Source organism: Raphanus sativus, chromosome 2, assembly GCF_000801105.2.
Source record: "Raphanus sativus cultivar WK10039 chromosome 2, ASM80110v3, whole genome shotgun sequence".
Classification (NCBI taxonomy): domain Eukaryota; kingdom Viridiplantae; phylum Streptophyta; class Magnoliopsida; order Brassicales; family Brassicaceae; genus Raphanus; species Raphanus sativus.
The window spans coordinates 16,875,186-16,893,266 of NC_079512.1; the positions used below are offsets into that span (position 1 = coordinate 16,875,186).

General features: G+C 33.0%; 2 protein-coding genes across 2 annotated transcripts; both read left to right on the top strand.

Annotated features, from left to right (window-relative positions):
- The first annotated feature begins 4,827 nt into the window (after positions 1-4,827).
- On the top strand, positions 4,828-7,335 carry LOC108843574 (branched-chain-amino-acid aminotransferase 3, chloroplastic). The gene is made up of 8 exons (XM_018616802.2): positions 4,828-5,138; positions 5,227-5,404; positions 5,789-5,968; positions 6,047-6,277; positions 6,355-6,471; positions 6,607-6,702; positions 6,793-6,905; positions 6,978-7,335. The coding sequence occupies exons 1-8, from the start codon at positions 4,915-4,917 to the stop codon at positions 7,093-7,095; spliced, it is 1,257 nt and encodes a 418-aa protein (XP_018472304.1). The 5' UTR covers positions 4,828-4,914; the 3' UTR covers positions 7,096-7,335.
- An 8,663-nt stretch (positions 7,336-15,998) lies between these two features.
- LOC108840305 (transcription factor RAX3) lies at positions 15,999-17,525 on the top strand. Its single transcript, XM_018613138.2, has 3 exons — positions 15,999-16,349; positions 16,610-16,739; positions 16,821-17,525. Exons 1-3 carry the CDS (start codon positions 16,214-16,216, stop codon positions 17,419-17,421), a joined length of 867 nt encoding a protein of 288 aa, XP_018468640.1. The 5' UTR covers positions 15,999-16,213; the 3' UTR covers positions 17,422-17,525.
- Positions 17,526-18,081: the final 556 nt, after the last annotated feature.

Sequence of the window (18,081 nt, forward strand, 5' to 3'; positions counted from 1 at the left end):
ACTATAAGTTCACACATATGATTGTATTTAAAGGACAATGCGTCTGAGCTGTCATATCCGCAAGATTATAGTGTGTTCATGTATCATGGGGTTATCCTCTCTCCCCCTCATGAACATACTGTAATTTTCGGATGCTCTAGACACTAATAGTCTAAACCGTATGGGTTTTGGCTTATTCTTTCAATATATCACGTTCTCTTTGGCAATCATGTTCATGCTTTTGGCAATCAATCTTGTTCGACACAGATTTGTTGAGCCAGATTATCTGACGCCGTTTTCACTCCGCAGCCTTCTCCTACATTTCCTCCCTTATTCTCTCCATTATCCACTCGCATGTCATCTCCACAGGCTTTTCCCTTTTCTTTCTCGCAACTCTCTGTATTAGCCCCACTCACTTCGCCAAGAGGTTCTCCGCTTCTACCTTGATCTTTTGACGTTGCAACCATGCCACCAGACTGAGACTTTTCTTTGTAGCATGCTTCAATTGTTTCTACTTGCATCAACATAACCAAGTCTTCATCAGGAGGTCCAACGGATGCATTCACTTGGGACGCAATGAGTCGTTCGGACCATAGAAATATCATTTCTCCTAAAACACACTCTCTGAATGTTACGAAGAGATTAACAGACTTGTCTGCCCGGTGAAGAGCCTTGAAAATCCTGACATCTTTGCCTGTTGCTATCTCCACAGGAGCAGCCCCTGTGCCCACCATTTCACTCTCTCCATCATTCAGCCAATAGGACATTTCGGCTGAGACTTCCCTTCCCGAAAGCCCATACGTAGCTAGAATACTGACTTTTAACTCGTCGGCACCTCTAAGTCTGGATGAATCGACAGCTCTACCCATTCTATCATTATCTATCTTGAAATCCCAAACTCCATTGTCAAACATTATCCACCTCCCAGCCATAACCACAATGCAGGAATTACACAGACCTACGATCCAAAAATAAGAACCCGTTATGGTCATTTGCTAAATAGAGGAAGCACACATTTTTAAAAACAAATACTGAAGCTTTGAGATCGAACACTATACCTTCTCCGGTGTTGGTACTGATTTCCTTACTTTTAGCAACACTACTTGACCCTAAGCTCCGACCACCGATGATTGTTTCCATCCTTTTCAGTTACGGTGGATGCAGATCGACGGCCTCAGAGGATGAAAATATCTTGTTCTCTTAGGGTCACTTCTTTTGTTGTCCACCGGTAATAACTTAATCTCACCATTACCGAGTAAGAACACACACAAAATAATTAATTAAAATTACTACAAAGATCAGAAAACAGTAAATGGCGGGAAAAGTTAAGATGGAAAGGACAATTTCTTACCTTTGATCTTTTTACCGGTTGTCAAAAAAAAATAAAAAAATAAACTTTTTTAGTTCTCACACGTGAGAAAACTTGAGTCGGACAAGGGTCACTAAGTCTGTGGGTCGTTTGTTGTGCATCATTTGACAAAGTTTCGTGGGTCACTCGCCAAAACTATGCGGGTCAAAAGGCTAAAATGGGCACCGATTTATTTCTCCCTCACTAACGGCCCATCTACCCAATAAAAACCTAAAGCGACCCACTTACCCAATTAAAAACCTATGACGTCCCACTATAACAAGAGACCCCCCTCCGATTTGGCTATCTAGGCTGGTGGTCTCTTAATAGAATAGTTTATTGTTGTCAAAAAAAGATATCATTATTCATGTTTACCATCACTAAAAATATATTTTCAAAAACATCTTTTTAGTTAAAAGGTAAATAAATAAATAAATAAAATAAAAATAGTATTTTTTATATTTTTGAATTATACTTTTTTGGAATTAGAACCCTTAGCCTTAAATCATAAACCCTAAATCCTAAACCCTCAACTTTAAATCTTACCCCAACTCTCAACTCAAAACCCTAAATTTAGATTATTTAGGGTTAAACCTAAACTATAAATGTTTTTTTACTCTTTGAAAGTAAGGTAAAAATGGTTACTGAAAACAAGTATTTTGAAACCCGACCGGATTTGCGGCTGAACGGGTAAATCCGGTGATCAATTTTTTTTTTTTTGTAATCGATCCGGTGATCAAATATAAATTCGGTTTGGGTGCCGGTTGAACCAATATATAACTTTTACATTATTTAAGTTTTTATTATGTCTTTAGATTATGATTTATGTTCTAAATTTCTAATTAAAAAGTTAGGTTTCTTTCAGTTTTTCTGTCGTCTTCCTCTTCCTCTAATGACCTCTAGTTATAGTTTTTCTTTAAATAATCTAAATTATTTTTTGATATTTTGTATATAAAATGAAAATAGAAAAATTTAAGTTAATTATTTTCTAAATACTTTATAAACATAAAATATATACATATCTAAATTATTATTTTACTAGATCTTGTGCGGGTGTTTATTTTCATTTATTTTTATATAATATATATGAGGCGTGTCTATCATTTTACAAAACATAATAATTTTACCGTTTATTTTTTTGTTCAATATGTTGTTTCAAATTTTCACATGTATTTGTATCTTCTTCTATATAATATATATTTTTGGATTTATTTCCTTATTTAATTTAATAATATACATAAAGATTGAGACTCACAAGGACATGTATATTTTTTGTTTTATATTTCTTTTTAAATTTTTAAATTTTCATATTTCATTTATTTAAGGAACTACTATATCAATTTAATTTAATATTAAACATACATATAATTAAAATTTAAAATATAAAAATTAAATTTTTCAAAAAAAAAACAAAAATATACCGCTCTTTCAAAAGACGATCAGAATCTAGTGTATTGTTAAAAGTGTAGATTGTAATGCTATGTTAAATATTATTAGGTATTAAAAAAATATTAATAGAAAACTAATGCAAAAAAATAAAATTTTAAAACATGGATAAAAGTTTCAAGAAAAAAAAAGTAATGGCCTATGTTATCAATAAAAGTTGGAAATCCATTATATCAGTTTTAAAATATACAAAATGGACTAATCTAATTACCTAAAACATTGTTTTGTCTAAAATAATCATAAAATAAAAATTAAATTTTGTTAACATATTTCAAATCAAAAATAATACTTTAAATTTGATTTATATCAAAAATTGATTTAAAATATGCATATATTCAAAATTTTATTTTTACTAAAATATTTTCCAATAACCATTATTTAAAAATGTTTTCAATATATATAAGAAAAATACAACAAAAATATTAATTCCATATACCAACTTAAATTATGGTTTTTATATTTCACATTAAACTTTAAGAATATAATATATATATCTATATGATTATTTATATGATGGACCAATACAATTAATTATATGATGACATATATATGATACATAATAGTGACTAGGGCTGGGCGTTCAGGTATTCATTCTGGTTCGTTTTGGATCTGTTTGGATTTCGGGTTTCCGGAGTCAAAGATTTCGGCTCCATTCATATATTTCTAAATTTCAGTTCAAATTATGACTAGGGCTGGGCGTTCAGGTATCCATTCGGGTTCGTTTCGGATCTGTTTGGGTTTTGGGTTTCCGGAGTCAAAAATTTCAGCCCCATTAGGATATTTCTAAATTTCAGTCCGATTATATTCAGATCTTTGCGGGTTCAGTTCGGGTTCAGACAACCCATTTAAATTATTATTTTAAATTCATCATATATTTTAAATTTCTTAAAATCTATAAATAAAATAATATATTGTATATAAATCTGAATAACATATGTCAGAATACCTAAACTTAATATATAAATTGGTTTAGTTTTAATTTTGGATCAAAAATCAATAATTATTTAAATATTTTTGGTATTTTGAGTGTACCTTCACTATGTTAGATATTTATATTTGACTATTTTTATATATTTTCAAGTATTTAAACCAACCTAAAAGTATCATATATATCCTGGATGTTTTTATATACATTAAAACTAAAAATAATTAATATATATATATAAGTATATAAATCCTTTTTGGATACATTTTGATATCTAAAATACTTTGGTTCGAATTGGTTATGGTTTCGGTTGTCTAAATATCAAAATTTTGAATAATTTGGATATTTAATCAATTTTGATTTGGGTTTGATATTACTCTTTCGGATCGTGATCGGTTCGGTTCTTCAGATTTGAATTTTTTTATCTAACTTTGATATTGACGTGAAAAATGAATAACAATATATTTTTCAAATATACATCCGCACGGGCGTGCGGGTCAAAATCTAGTTGTCATTAAAGTAATTGTATGTGCCATATTTAACCATATGACATGTCATCAATTTTAATAGCTATGTCATACTCCCTCCGTTTCTTAAAGAGTGTCGTTGTGACATTTTTCACACAGATTAAGAAAGTTGTTAAAATATATGTAAGTTGTAATTAATTATACCTCTTTGACCAATAGTATTTTGGATAAATAAAATTATTTATAAAATCAATGCAGTTTGCAATTAATTTTCAGCTGAAAGTTAGTATAATTTACATTGGAATTGTAAAGTGACACTATTTGTGTAACAAGAAAATAAACTCAGAGTGACACTTATTATGAAACAGAGGGAGTATTTTTTTGTAAAAACGATTGTAGAGAGAACATGTGGCAGATTACTTCGCATTTAAGGAATAGATGTTTTAAAAAATATTCAGAAAATATTAACTTTAGTTTCTATATTTTTATTTTTATAATTAATATATTATTATATAATAAAATTAATTCATGTATTAACTCGTGGTTTACTCGTGGTCAATGATCTGGTCACCGGATAAGTTTTCAAAACATTGCAAAAACATAAAAGTGCTATTACGAAAGCAGTATTTTTTTAACAATTTTCGAGTTAGGGTAAAAAGGAGGAGGTCAAAGGAAAACGCACATAGCCTCCGTCACCCATTACAGACACCAAAAGAAGAATCTAAAACATTTTCTCTCGGAGACGAACGATGGAGAGAGCTACACTTTCCCCTAATCTTAATCAAAGCTACCTGCTTTCTCCTTCACACGCCTCCACCACACGCCTCCACTCTTTCTCCTTCACTCGGAACTTATCTCCATCGTCTTCCTCCATCAAGGTCAACTCTTTTTCTTCCTCTGTTTCTTCAAGTTTCGTCAATGGCGGAGTCTCCCTTACTCGTTGCAGTGCGGTCCTGTCAAACTCTTCTTCCAGGTTCGTTTTGATGGACAATCAATTTTCTTTTCTTTTTTTTTTTGTTTTGGTTATTGGATGATGAGATTGGTTTTATGTGTGGGAGTAGTAAGGGTGTTACTGAACTAGCCGACATAGATTGGGACAACATCGGCTTCGGTATTAAGCCCACTGATCACATGTACGTCATGAAATGTAACCTTGGTGGTGAGTTCTCAGATGGCGAGTTGCAACGTTTTGGGAACATTGAAGTCAGCCCATCTGCTGGTGTACTCAACTACGGACAGGTTTTGTTTTATAGCTTTCTTGTCCTTTACTGCTGTCTGATTATGTTTCCTAGCTTCTCAAAGTCATGTCCTTTTACCCTAAACTAGCTTAATCTTTTGTAGTTGAAACACCTTTCATGAAAATATGAGGTTTGTCAGATTCTTGATGCCCGTTGACTTTGCTTCCTAGTTTCTCAAAGTTGTGTGTCCTTTGCTATAACGAGAGCTTAGTCTATGCTAATCAAGAATCTTTTAGGGAGTGCAGAAAGTATGAAGAAGTTTGACACTGAAACACAATCTGGCTATGAATCTAGTCTCTTGTTTGCTATGCTAGTTCTGTGTATGATTATAAAATAGTCTTATCTGTGTGTTGTGTACCTTTGTTGCAACCCTTTTTGTTTGTAGGGATTGTTCGAAGGGATGAAAGCTTACAGAAAGCAAGACGGTAAGAGTATCCTCCTCTTCCGTCCTGAAGAGAATGCAAAGCGTATGAGAAGTGGTGCTGAGAGGATGTGTATGCCTGCTCCTACCATTGACCAGTTTGTCGAAGCTGTGAAAGCAACTGTGTTAGCAAACAAACGTTGGGTATGATGCAAAGGAGGTTTTTACAAAAGTTTGTTGGCTGTTATGAGTTTAAATATGATTGGTGTCTTGTTTTTTCAGGTTCCACCTCCAGGTAAAGGTTCCTTGTACATCAGACCGTTGCTAATGGGAACTGGAGCTGTTCTTGGTCTTGCACCTGCACCAGAATATACTTTCCTTGTCTATGTCTCTCCTGTTGGGAACTACTTCAAAGAAGGTGTGTCACCAATCAATTTGATTGTGGAAAGTGAATTCCACCGTGCGACACCTGGTGGTACCGGAGGTGTTAAAACCATTGGCAATTATGCTGCAGTAAGTAAAGTTCAAGTTGTTAACATCTCTGTGGACTGGCTTATGTACTCACTCACGTGTAACAACTTGTATTGTAGGTACTGAAAGCACAGGCTGTTGCGAAAGCCAAAGGATATTCAGATGTTTTGTACCTTGATTGCATCTACAAAAGATATCTCGAGGAGGTCTCGTCTTGCAATATTTTCATTGTGAAGGTAAAGAAAAATCAAAATCTTTCAGAATCCAATGATGCCATATAGAGTCTATAAGATGTCTCTCCCCTTATCAGTTCCTAATTTGTCAAGACTTTTTGACCGAATCGTGGTTGCTTGCTTACTCTCTTTTGCCAGGACAATGTGGTCTCTACTCCTGAAATAAGAGGAACCATCTTACCAGGGATCACGCGGAAAAGTATAGTTGACGTTGCTCGTAGTCAAGGGTTTAAGGTAATCTCTCTCCCTTTCTTCAGATTCTCAGCTATACTCACAAGTATGAGCTAGTGGTCATAGAGCATGTTTCTTTGGGTGTCATGCTAGGTGGAGGAGCGGAATGTGACTGTGGATGAGTTGCTAGAAGCGGACGAGGTTTTCTGCACTGGAACTGCTGTGGTTGTCTCTCCCGTTGGAAGCATTACTTATAAAGGCAAAAGGTATATAAATCTTTCCTTTTATTTGTATCCTCATTTAAGACAAGAGGTAAAGCTTTTGCCTTTGTTACGCAGAGTATCTTACGGTGAAGGTAGCTTTGGACCTGTCTCGGAGAAACTCTACACCGTTCTGACAAGCTTGCAGATGGGTCTGACCGAAGACAACATGAAGTGGACTGTGAATCTGAGTTAAAGAAAAACAGGCAAAGGCATTTGTTATATCAATATTACTCTTTTAGTTTTTGTTATCATTTTCGTGAAGTCTTGTTTCGTATTGGTGAAACTACAAGTTAAAAAAAGCTGGTCGATCTTAAAAGTTGAGACCTTACAACTTAGCTACTTCAAGATCAGCGGATGTTATCTTGTACCAAACCTGTAGTTATGCTTTGTGTTTGAAGCCAAAATATAAATAAATTTCCGGTTCCTGTTTAAATGTTTCAAAACCGGCTGTACCGGGTCAAACTAGACAACGTTTTGCAGATTTGGGTAGTTCAGTTCGCAGGTTCGGTAGTTCGGTTCTGACCAAAATTGTGCTGAGTGCTGACTTGAACTGGAAAAAGTTTGGTATTCGAGTAATTTGGTTTATAACTTTTTTCTTTACTGAAACTAATTAAAGTTTTTTGTTTCAATTATATTTTGATTAAAATTATGCTCAATTTGGTTACGTTTGAATAATTTCGGTAAAACTTAAATGATAATTATAAATAGTTTTAAAACAGTTGATAAAAATGACTACTTTTATAAAATAAACTAGATTTTAATCAAACGCAGCTATTGCGCTTGCGGGAGTTTACAGTTTTTAAAAGTATTAGGTGAGAAACAAAATATTGTAACTAGATTTTTTATTGAAATAATTTTCGATAATATCCTCTTTTTATCATCTACGATATCTTTTCTAACTAGGTTTTCAGTGAGTTTCACCATTAATGTCCTGATTGATTCAAACACAGCTGTTGCGGTTGCGGGAGTTTACAGTTGCGATTGCGGGAGTTTGCGGATGCGGGTGATTGCAGTTTCAAGCGTTATTTAGTGTTTTGTATGAATGGCACAATGTTTGAATTGTTGCTTTTGCGGAATATTTGTATAATGGTTTTGAGTAATTGACATCTTGAATTTTTGATATAGGACATGTAATGGTAAACCATTACCGAATACATGTAATGGTAAAAACGTTTGATATAGCTCTAAAATTAAATGTTACTATCTCGTTTGGTGCATAAGGTGTGAAATAAATTGTATTGGATTGGGCCTAAAATTATATAAAGCATATTGTGGGGCTTTAAGAGAAATATGAGCTGAAACATTTAAATGAAAGGGTCCAAACAAAGTATAAATAGATTTTCCAAGAATGCTTTCCTTTTAATAGTATACTAAATCTTGACCCGTGCGACCGCACGGGTATTAATTTTCAGTTTTAGTTTTTATTTATTTATACTAAATAGTATATTTATAATATTTGATCGTATTTGACCAAAAATACTTAATATATATATATATATATATATTTATTCTTCATCCAAATATTCAAGTTAAATTTATTTTAATTTTTAATTTAGGTACTTTAGCTTACATTACTCAAATTCACATGTTATATTTATTTTAGATTGAAGGATATTTAAAGATATATAAATTTTGAAAATTTAGAAATAATTTAAATGGGTTATCAAACCCGCAAAGATCTAAATCAAACCGGAACCAAAGTTTATAAATACCCGAATAGAGCTAGAATCTTTAAACTCGAAAATCTCAAATCCGAATAAATTTTAACTGAATTTGAGAATCTTTGATTATTGTTTATCTACTTTAGATGTTTACTTTTGACTATTTTTTATATTTCAAATCAACTTAAAATAGCTTATATCTTGGATATTAACTCGAAAAATAGCTAACATATTGAAGTATACAAATATGATTTAAATACATTCGAATATCCGAAATATTTCGTTCAGATAAGGTTTAGTTATGGTTATCTAGATACCAAAATGGTAAATCCGTTTGGATATTATCTAGTTTCAGTTTAAATTTGGTAATACTTTTTTCGTTCAGATTTGTTCAATGAAGAGTTGATATTGTAATTTTCATGAATTGTTTGTCCAATAAAAATGTAATTTTTTGAATTTGACATTGATTTAATTGAGAAGTTAATGAAGTGTAACTAATATAGATTTAATTTTAGAAAACACATTAATGTAAGTGGAAAAGACAAAGCATTAAAATAGGAAGTATTATTTAATTGTGTATTTAATTCAATTTTAATTTTGGAAAACACATTAATCAAAGTAGAAAAGACAGCATTAAAATAGGAAATATTATTTAATGTCAGTGCCATGGAAATGTAAATAACACTGAAAACTAAGGGGCATTCTATATGTGTACTTCTCTTTTAATAATATAGATATATGAATTGTTTTTTATTTTTTATCCGCTGAATATGTGATAAAAATTGTTGAAAACACATATTTTCATTTATAGCCATTTCAACGTTTATTGGCGGTCCCGGTCTTGCATCTCTAATCGGTGCGTTGATGTCTCGTTCATCTTTAATTATCATGTTATGCATTCTTATTTCTTCCAATAACGTGAGGATCCTGCGACAATAGCAAATTTGGATTTTAGAATTCCAATCGTTCAACATCTTTCCAACATGATTCTTGTTTTGCTGCAAACGATTTTTTCTGTGGACCTTGGGGATCGCTCATTGTTTGAACAATTGTTGACCATTTAGGATACATATACTTTTATATTTAATGTATATTAAAACATCCAAAACATATAAGATACGTTAAATTTGTTCAAAATACTTGAAAATATATAAAAATATTCATAATTAAATGTATAAAATAGCTAAAGTATACTCAAAACACCAAAAATACTTAAAATATTTATTGACATATGTTATTCAAATTCATATGTAATATATCATTTTGTTTATAGTTTTGAGAAATTTAAAGTATATAATGAATTTTAAAATAATTTAAATGGATTATCCGAACCTGCAAAGATCACCGAATCCGAACATAAAATTTAGAAATATCCGAACGAGGCTGAAATCTTTAACCCCGAAAACCCAAAACACGAATAGATCTGAACTGAACACGAATGGATACTCGAGCGCTACCCCTAATCTGTATCTAGATTGCTCAATTTAGATCAGCCAGGTAATTTTTAAAATTAAGAATAGATTTTTAAAATTCATCCAAATGAACAATATAAATGATCTGTACTTTTAAATGTAAACAAACAACACTTTCATCTTCATCATGTTGACTCATCTAGATGGTGAAATAAACAACCCTTATATGGAATGAATGATACCTCTAACCTCCAAGACTCTGCTCGTAGAATGTGTGGGTACAATCCTTGCATCCAAAGCTTTAGCGATGCATGATGCTCCTCAGTCAGCATTGTTTGCTGGTCTCTCTAGCTTTCAAGTACTCTCAGACTTAATTATTCTCTTCTCTCCCCTGCATTTAGGGTTAGACCTGAATGAGATTGGAGGTTTGTTTTTCGACAATAAAATCCTTGCCACTCTCTTCACTCCTTTATTTTTGGCTTTAATATGTGCACAACAATCTGGTTAGTTGTTGCTTTTTCAAGAAGTGTAATCAATCTCTGTTCTGCAAGTACTCTAGTTTGAGTTCAAGTACTCTAGTTTGAGTTTATGAAATGAAATAGTTGACAAAAAGAAAATGTAATATCCCAAGTTGTGATATACGTAAAAGGCTTAAGAGAATTTGATTTGGTTACTTATGTCATCAAAACTGACTTACTTTTTCCATCATAAATCCGTTTAAAACTCTAGAGTTAAATGTGTTTGGGCTGGAGTATTGAAATGATGGGTGACCTATCGAAAAGTGATTTGCGATATCATGTGAGTGAGGCTAAAGCACAGGGAAATGTCGGATGGTGATTGCAGAGTCAGTAAACTGTGATTTCGAGCCTTTGAAAAAATTAACGGACCGACCAATAGAACGGGATGAAATCCACAGACCGAAAAAGCGAACATGGATGGACCATTAGTCATGGACGCGGTGTTACAGAAAAAGTGATTGTTAGATTTGGAAGAAACGTGGATTTAGTACGACCTGATCAAAGGATGTCATGATTATCTCATGATTACTAGACGGAGGAGGTATTTAATTAGTGAGGCATATTCAAAAACAAGAGAGGTGTGTTTTTCATGCAAACAACCTTTAACCTTTAGAGTACTTCCTTTCAAAGGACTTAATATTATTGGGTCCTGAAAAGTAGCCAAAGGACTCGATCATTAAAAATAAAAATATAGACATTCAGGAAATATTCAAACCTCTCTGTTTATTTTAAAATTTACTCTGATTAATCAAATCATATTAATTTAACCTATACTCTCCGTATCAACGGTTAATGTGTGCCTACTGAAAATCTCTCCTCGACCAATATATTTAAAATGAACAGTTAATCGACAATCAATTCATTATCTTCAACTTATTTCCTCAAAAATTAAATAGTTTAGTCATTCATGAACAAACTCTACAAATATATGTATAGACATATTACTAGTACAGTATATAAGATTTTTACGTGCTATATAGCTCGTCATAAATATCAACCATCACTTGATATAGATGGCCTACACTTCAAGATCAGTTCCTATCAATGGTGTTGAAATCTGAACAACCTCATTTTCCTTTTGTTTTACCTTCACCTTCAAACTTCAAAACTTTATTTACCTTTTCAATAATTGTTTTCTATAAAATAATATAAAAAGAGAGAGAGAAAGCGTTCTCTCTAGTGTCTTTCCCCACCCCGCCGTCAAACCCTAAATTCACCATCTCTGCAGTTCGTTTTCAAAGAGGCCGACGACTCATTAACTGTTGGTCTCCTTCCCCACCGGTTTCTTCTTGTTCCAGCCACATCTACCGATCTGATCTTACGGCGTCGTTTCCTTCTTGCTCATGTGTCTCTGGTTCTCTGTTTTTCAGATTCAATCGAGGGTAGAAGTGTGTGCTTCTCTTTCCTGGAGCGCAGGCGAGGTCGCGAACGTTTGAAACCATCGGTAGCCTTGTTTCTTCTGATTCCTTAGTGCGTCGGCGTCGGATCTTGGTCAGATCTGAATCTCTAGTCATCGAGTTGTAGGTTGAGAGAGTAGCTACCTCTCCTTCTTTCTCCGACTAGCCCCCCCGACGATTTTTAGGGCTACGAAGCTTCGAAGGGTGTAGAGCCTCTCCTCAGGGGATTCGTTTCTCAGAGAGCGACGGAGTCGTGGTCTCCGTTGAGGGCCTCTAATTATAGTTTAGGTATCATTACCATGGTTTTCTCCTGGCCACTTGGTTCAGTTCTCCCTCTGTTGAGTTTAAGGTGGTTGGTTGCTTAGGGTACTCTGAGGACAGTCCCCATGCCCCTCCCTCTTGATACCCAACAGTTGAGACTTGCTATTGGTGGGACTTAGCCTGCTTTGAGGGTCTTCTGACTTCTCCTGTCCTTCATCTCCGTTGTCAAGCTCCGGTTTGTTCTTTCCGACAGTCGTGATGTATTCGCTTATCTCTTGGGTCGCGTAGTCGGATTGGGGAGCGTTATACCGACTATGCTTGACCATTGCTTCATGTGCTTTATTTTCAAGCGAAGACATCTTGACAAGTTAGACAGCTACTTTCCGAGTGGCTTTGGGTTTGGTTTCGACGAAGTCCCTCCTCAGCTAGCACCGGAGTGTAAGCCAGGCTCTCCGTCGTCGCAGCTTGAGAGACCTTCGGGTTAGTCTTCGGCAAACCGTCTCTGCTTAGCCAAACTCCTCTTCCCAGCAGATTTCGATCAGCAAAAGATTTAGGAAGCGCTTGAGTTTGGAAATCAATTGATGATTGATGCTAAGCTTTAGTTCTAAGTGTATTGTTACAATGCTTCTTAGTTCTTCTATGGATCCTATAGGTTCTTTTACTTTTTTTTTTGTGGCTTATAGGATCAGATCAGCTCTGTGAACAGGCTAGATTGCAATTCATGTTGTAATCAAACTTTCATTATTCACTTAGTGATATTTACAATTTAGAAAAAAAAAAGACATAAACAGTGTGAAAGAACTCAATAATTGGAATCGCTAGTGACTTTATTTCTCCAAGTGCTTTGACTTTCGAGAACACTTTTCCAATCACAAATCAAGTCAACCTTTTTTCGTTTGTCTAGAAGCTTTTCTATTTAATATGTACTCAATTTGATAAATCTACAGAGAAGTTAAAAATAGGGAGGTTTAGGAAAAAAATTAATATCAAAATGTTCGATTAAAATATGACTATAGCATATTGATAAATATTATGCCTAATTGCGTATTTTCTTTACTTAATATATTATTTTATCAGATTACACTAATATTAAACACAAAAATTATTAAAAAACTCAAATTTAAATATTAAAGTTCCAAATAATTAAAACAAAAATATAAATATAGTATACATTAGAAAAATAAAGAAAAAATGATTGTCAGCTACATAAACGTTTATATACCACCACATAATTGCACATACAGATAAAAATAATGTATTGAAAACCACACCAACTATATGAATCACATGCAACATTTCTAAACTATGTGTATGTTGTTAAATATAATTTTGATATCTGAAAATTGTGCCATATTTATAATTTGGCATCACCCCACAAAAACTTATTTGAGAAACGGATCAAAACAAAAATATCCAAATCATCAAAAACAAATAAAAAACACAGATCAATCATTTAAAATACAATGTTATACATCACACAATATGAGCTAAGATAAAATATGTAAAGTTTTATAGAAAATTTTCAGGTTACAAGTTGTGATACAGTATGGTTATCGAAATTATGTTGATTGTATTAGCAACATAACATGTACTATTAACCAGTGGTGGTGGTCTAGTAGCGCTTGAGAGAACTAAAAATCCAATACGGCGAATTCGGGTTCAAACCCCATTAGCCACACTGATATGGGTTATTGTTTTCAGTTCATTTGAATACCCATGAAAGATCTATCAGTGGGCTGTACTTCCACCCGAGGGTTAGATCTGTACCCGGAAATTAGATATGTGTCTTTAATAGTCCCGGATTTAATTTTTTTTTTTCTGAAAAAAACATAACACGTACTATTATTTCAAAGATTTTGTCATGTGATTGATACAGTTCGTATAGTTTTTTGAAATATTATTTTTATTTAGATGTGTGGTTTCGTGTAGTTAATACTTAGAGAAATCTATACGTATATTTATTTTTAGGAAAAAAATTTTAAAGTTATATTTTTATCATTTTAATAGAAATATATATTTCAACTTAGACGATGTTTTCAGTTAGAAAATCTATTAGTTTTAGGTAATAAAATATTTATAGTTTATTTTGTACCGATTGAACTGCGGTTAGATAAATATTTAATAATATTTTTGTTCAAAAAATAAAAATAAAAATATATTTTTATTTGTAAGGACAAATTTAATGCTTTGAATAATAAATAGTGAAAATAGTATTATATCTATCATTGGAGATCTTCCATCGTAGGAAACATAGATAGAATAAAAATCATAAAACTATCAATGGTCAATCTCAATTTCTGTTAAAGTCTTAATTTTAATCTCATAAACATATACATATTTAATTTAATTTATGTTTAAAAATCTATCTCTTACAAAACAAATTTTGTTATCAGTATTCTAAATAAAAAGTTTCCTAAATACTTCATTAGTTAGACGTAGTATTGTCGGATGATGCAGTGAGACGTAGATCCTCATAAAGCAGGTAGTATTGTCGGTTGTCGAATCGTCTATGTAAACTTTATCATAATTGTAATATCCTAATAAATCAACGTTTTAAAATACTTCATTAGTTGTACTCTTGTTGACTTAACTTAATATTAAACTTTGGAAAAAAAAACTTGTTAGCAAAAATTTAAATAAACAATAAAAATTAGGTTATAGTTGAGTTTTTATTTACTTTCTAAATCAGTGTACAGAATACTTAAAGATCAAATAAATTAAAACAGAAGAAATTAAGTTTATATACAAAACTAAATAGAAAATTGCGACCAAATATTTTGGATTAAGATACATAAACTCTGTGTAACTACAAGACTACAACCCTTTGCAACAAACCACCGTTTTAAGAGAGCAACACTATTCTACTACAAACTGATTTATCAATGTTCGGAATATATTCGTTAGCTTCTTTGTTTTTTTTCTTCTCCTACGTCCAGATTCTTATGATTTATGACGTAAATTTTATTAATTGATTTACCGGATCTGGGGTAAAACTTTCTTCGGTTTGGCAATTCTGGTCACCTACCATAACGAATTTTTACTCCTGCACTAGTTATATCCTATGCTGGCATATATCATTTCACTTTCAGATGCAAATATGTATGAATTTCTTTCATAGTTGAAAATCCAATACATAATACTTCGTGTTTCAGTTCGAACATTACTCAATTTATCACAAATAACTTAAATGCAAATTAGGTCATTTAGTATAAAAAAATAGACTAATTGTGCTATATGCACTCTATTTCGAACTTTGCTTTGAGAGAAACTATGGGACTGTGGCACCGGACGAGTTAGTCCAGTGGTACTCCAAAGCTTCGGCTGAGGAAATGCGGGTTCGAAACTCGGGCGGGGAGACGTGTCTAGGGCCTTAACCGGTACAGACGCAGGTTTGCGCCGGGCTTATGTAGTGGGTCCCGAAGGAGTCAACACCTAGTAAAAAAAAAAAAAAAACTATGGGACTGAAGGTATCTGAAATTTCCTATAACTTAGTGTCAAGTTACTCTATTTCACGACAGTAAATTGTGTATAGATACTAGATATATAGTCAATATATCGTTTTTTTAAAGGGCATTCAATAGTCAATATATCGTTAGGAAGAAACATAGAGAAAAATCTAAAAATGCATTAGTCTTCCTTATCTTCCTGCCATTTTTCAATTCCACCAATATGTATAAAATATTTAATGTTTAGAACGATCTTTTTATAATTCCCAAAAAGTAACTGTGACTTTTAATTGAAAGTTTCCTACTTTTTGACATTTTTCTTACTAAAGACTTTTTGACTTCTTCCATCGCATGACAATACCATCCCCTCCAGCTATTATATAGCTCCTTCTTTTCTTTTATATTTTTTCTTTGAATAAAATGTTAAATCCTTCTTTTCATTTATGCTTTCACATTCACATAATATTTCCCTTATAATCACAACATATCCATACCATCATTCCAACCAACATAAATAAACTTGATTACAGAGAGATAATACCACCATATTTCAAAGGACAACACCAAGATCAAGATCAGGAAAGGACAAAAGATTTCTCACCAGGAGGGGAGAGGAATGGGAAGAGCACCGTGTTGTGACAAGACGAACGTGAAGAAAGGTCCTTGGTCTCCAGAGGAAGATGCAAAGCTCAAATCATACATCGAAACGAGTGGTACAGGAGGAAATTGGATTGCTTTGCCTCATAAGATTGGTAATACTAATTACTCCTTTTTATTCATCTATATATAACTTTTTTTAAAATAAATAGAGGGTTCTAAATCGAACTCAAATATTTTTCGAAGTATGTGAAAGAGTTAATTATGTATTTTTGCTATTTAAAGGGGCAACAATACATTGATATTGTGATTATATTTCTGATAAGACTAATTGATAACTTTTTTTTTGGAACGCGACTAATTGATAACTAAAGAGGCCTTTTAATATTGTTTGTTGGTTGACACATGGTTTCAGGTCTGAAGAGATGTGGGAAGAGTTGTAGATTGAGGTGGCTTAATTATCTGAGACCAAACATCAAACATGGTGGCTTCTCCGAGGAAGAAGAAAACATCATTTGTAACCTTTATCTTACTATTGGTAGCAGGTACTATTCACACAAATTATACTTGTATATATAACATGTGGAAGCTCTTAAATAGTCATATAATGAATGAATCCAATGAAGGTGGTCTATAATAGCTGCTCAATTGCCGGGACGAACGGACAACGATATAAAGAACTATTGGAACACGAGACTCAAGAAGAAGCTTATAATTAAGCAACGCAAGGAGCTTCAAGAAGGTTGTATGGAGCAACAACAGATGATGGTGATGATGAAGAGACAACAAGAACAACAACAAATCCAAACAACTTTCACGATGAGACAAGACCAAACAATTTTTACATGGCCACTTCAGCAGCTACCTTATCATCATCATCATGATCGAGTACCAAATCTTGTCATGAACTCATTAGGTGACCAGGAAGATATTAAGCCAGCGATCATCAAGAACATGGCCAAGATCGAAGATCAAGAACTGGAGAGAACAAACGCTTTGGATCACCTCTCCTTCTCTCAACTTTTATTAGATCATAATAATAACTTAGGAGAAGGTCTCTCCATGAACTCGATCTTGAGTACCAACACCAGTAACAATCATCAATGGTTCGGGAATGTCCATGACGAAGACATCGATTTGTTTTCAGGAGCAACAAGTACTTCGGCAGATCAAGACACCATAAGGTGGGAGGACATAAGCTCTCTTGTTTATCCTGATTCAAAGTAATGTTGTTAATTAATTATTCCTAAGATGAAACGTACATCAAAATTTTAATCAGGGTAAACCAAGGGTAGGGTACATGCATGGAATGAGAAGCGAGATTCAATCTATATATGTATATAAATATATATTTATATAAAATAGTTCTAGCAATTTTGTTGGGGTTAAACCATTTTTGTATCTGAAACTTTAATGCAATGTAGAACTCATATACAATATTAGAGTTACTGATAATTCTTTTTTTTTTTGAAAATAGAAATAACTAAAGGTTACTAATAATAAGAAATTAAGAACGCATGTTACAGAAGATCCTGACGAACGAATCGCAGATGGATACAGAAATTTCTTTTAATCATTTCTTTATTTTTTTTGGCAACAATCATTTCTTTAATAAGAATTGTAATGTGCATGTATATTTATGGACGATATATAATTTCATTTTTTTTTTTGAGCAACATAATAATTTATAAATCTAACTGGCCTTAGGCCCAAGTTGTTACAGAGTGAGCCAAGCAGGCCTTTGTCAAATTGTCCGCAAGCCCATTATCCACTCTAGCCACAAAGAAAATACAACAGAAATCAAAAGATGCAGAGATAGTCTCGATGTCCGAAAGAACTCCATGGATGTTCATCGTCTTTGCAATCGAGTTTACCGCTTTAACAAGC

Coding starts and splice junctions, on each gene's coding strand:
- LOC108843574 (XM_018616802.2), top strand. CDS start 4,915: ATGGAGAGAGCTACACTTTCCCCTAATCTTAATCAAAGCTACCTGCTT. Junction 5,139..5,226: donor CTGTCAAACTCTTCTTCCAG/GTTCGTTTTGAT, acceptor GTGTGGGAGTAG/TAAGGGTGTTACTGAACTAG. Junction 6,906..6,977: donor ATTACTTATAAAGGCAAAAG/GTATATAAATCT, acceptor TTTGTTACGCAG/AGTATCTTACGGTGAAGGTA.
- LOC108840305 (XM_018613138.2), top strand. CDS start 16,214: ATGGGAAGAGCACCGTGTTGTGACAAGACGAACGTGAAGAAAGGTCCT. Junction 16,350..16,609: donor TGCTTTGCCTCATAAGATTG/GTAATACTAATT, acceptor ACATGGTTTCAG/GTCTGAAGAGATGTGGGAAG. Junction 16,740..16,820: donor TATCTTACTATTGGTAGCAG/GTACTATTCACA, acceptor AATCCAATGAAG/GTGGTCTATAATAGCTGCTC.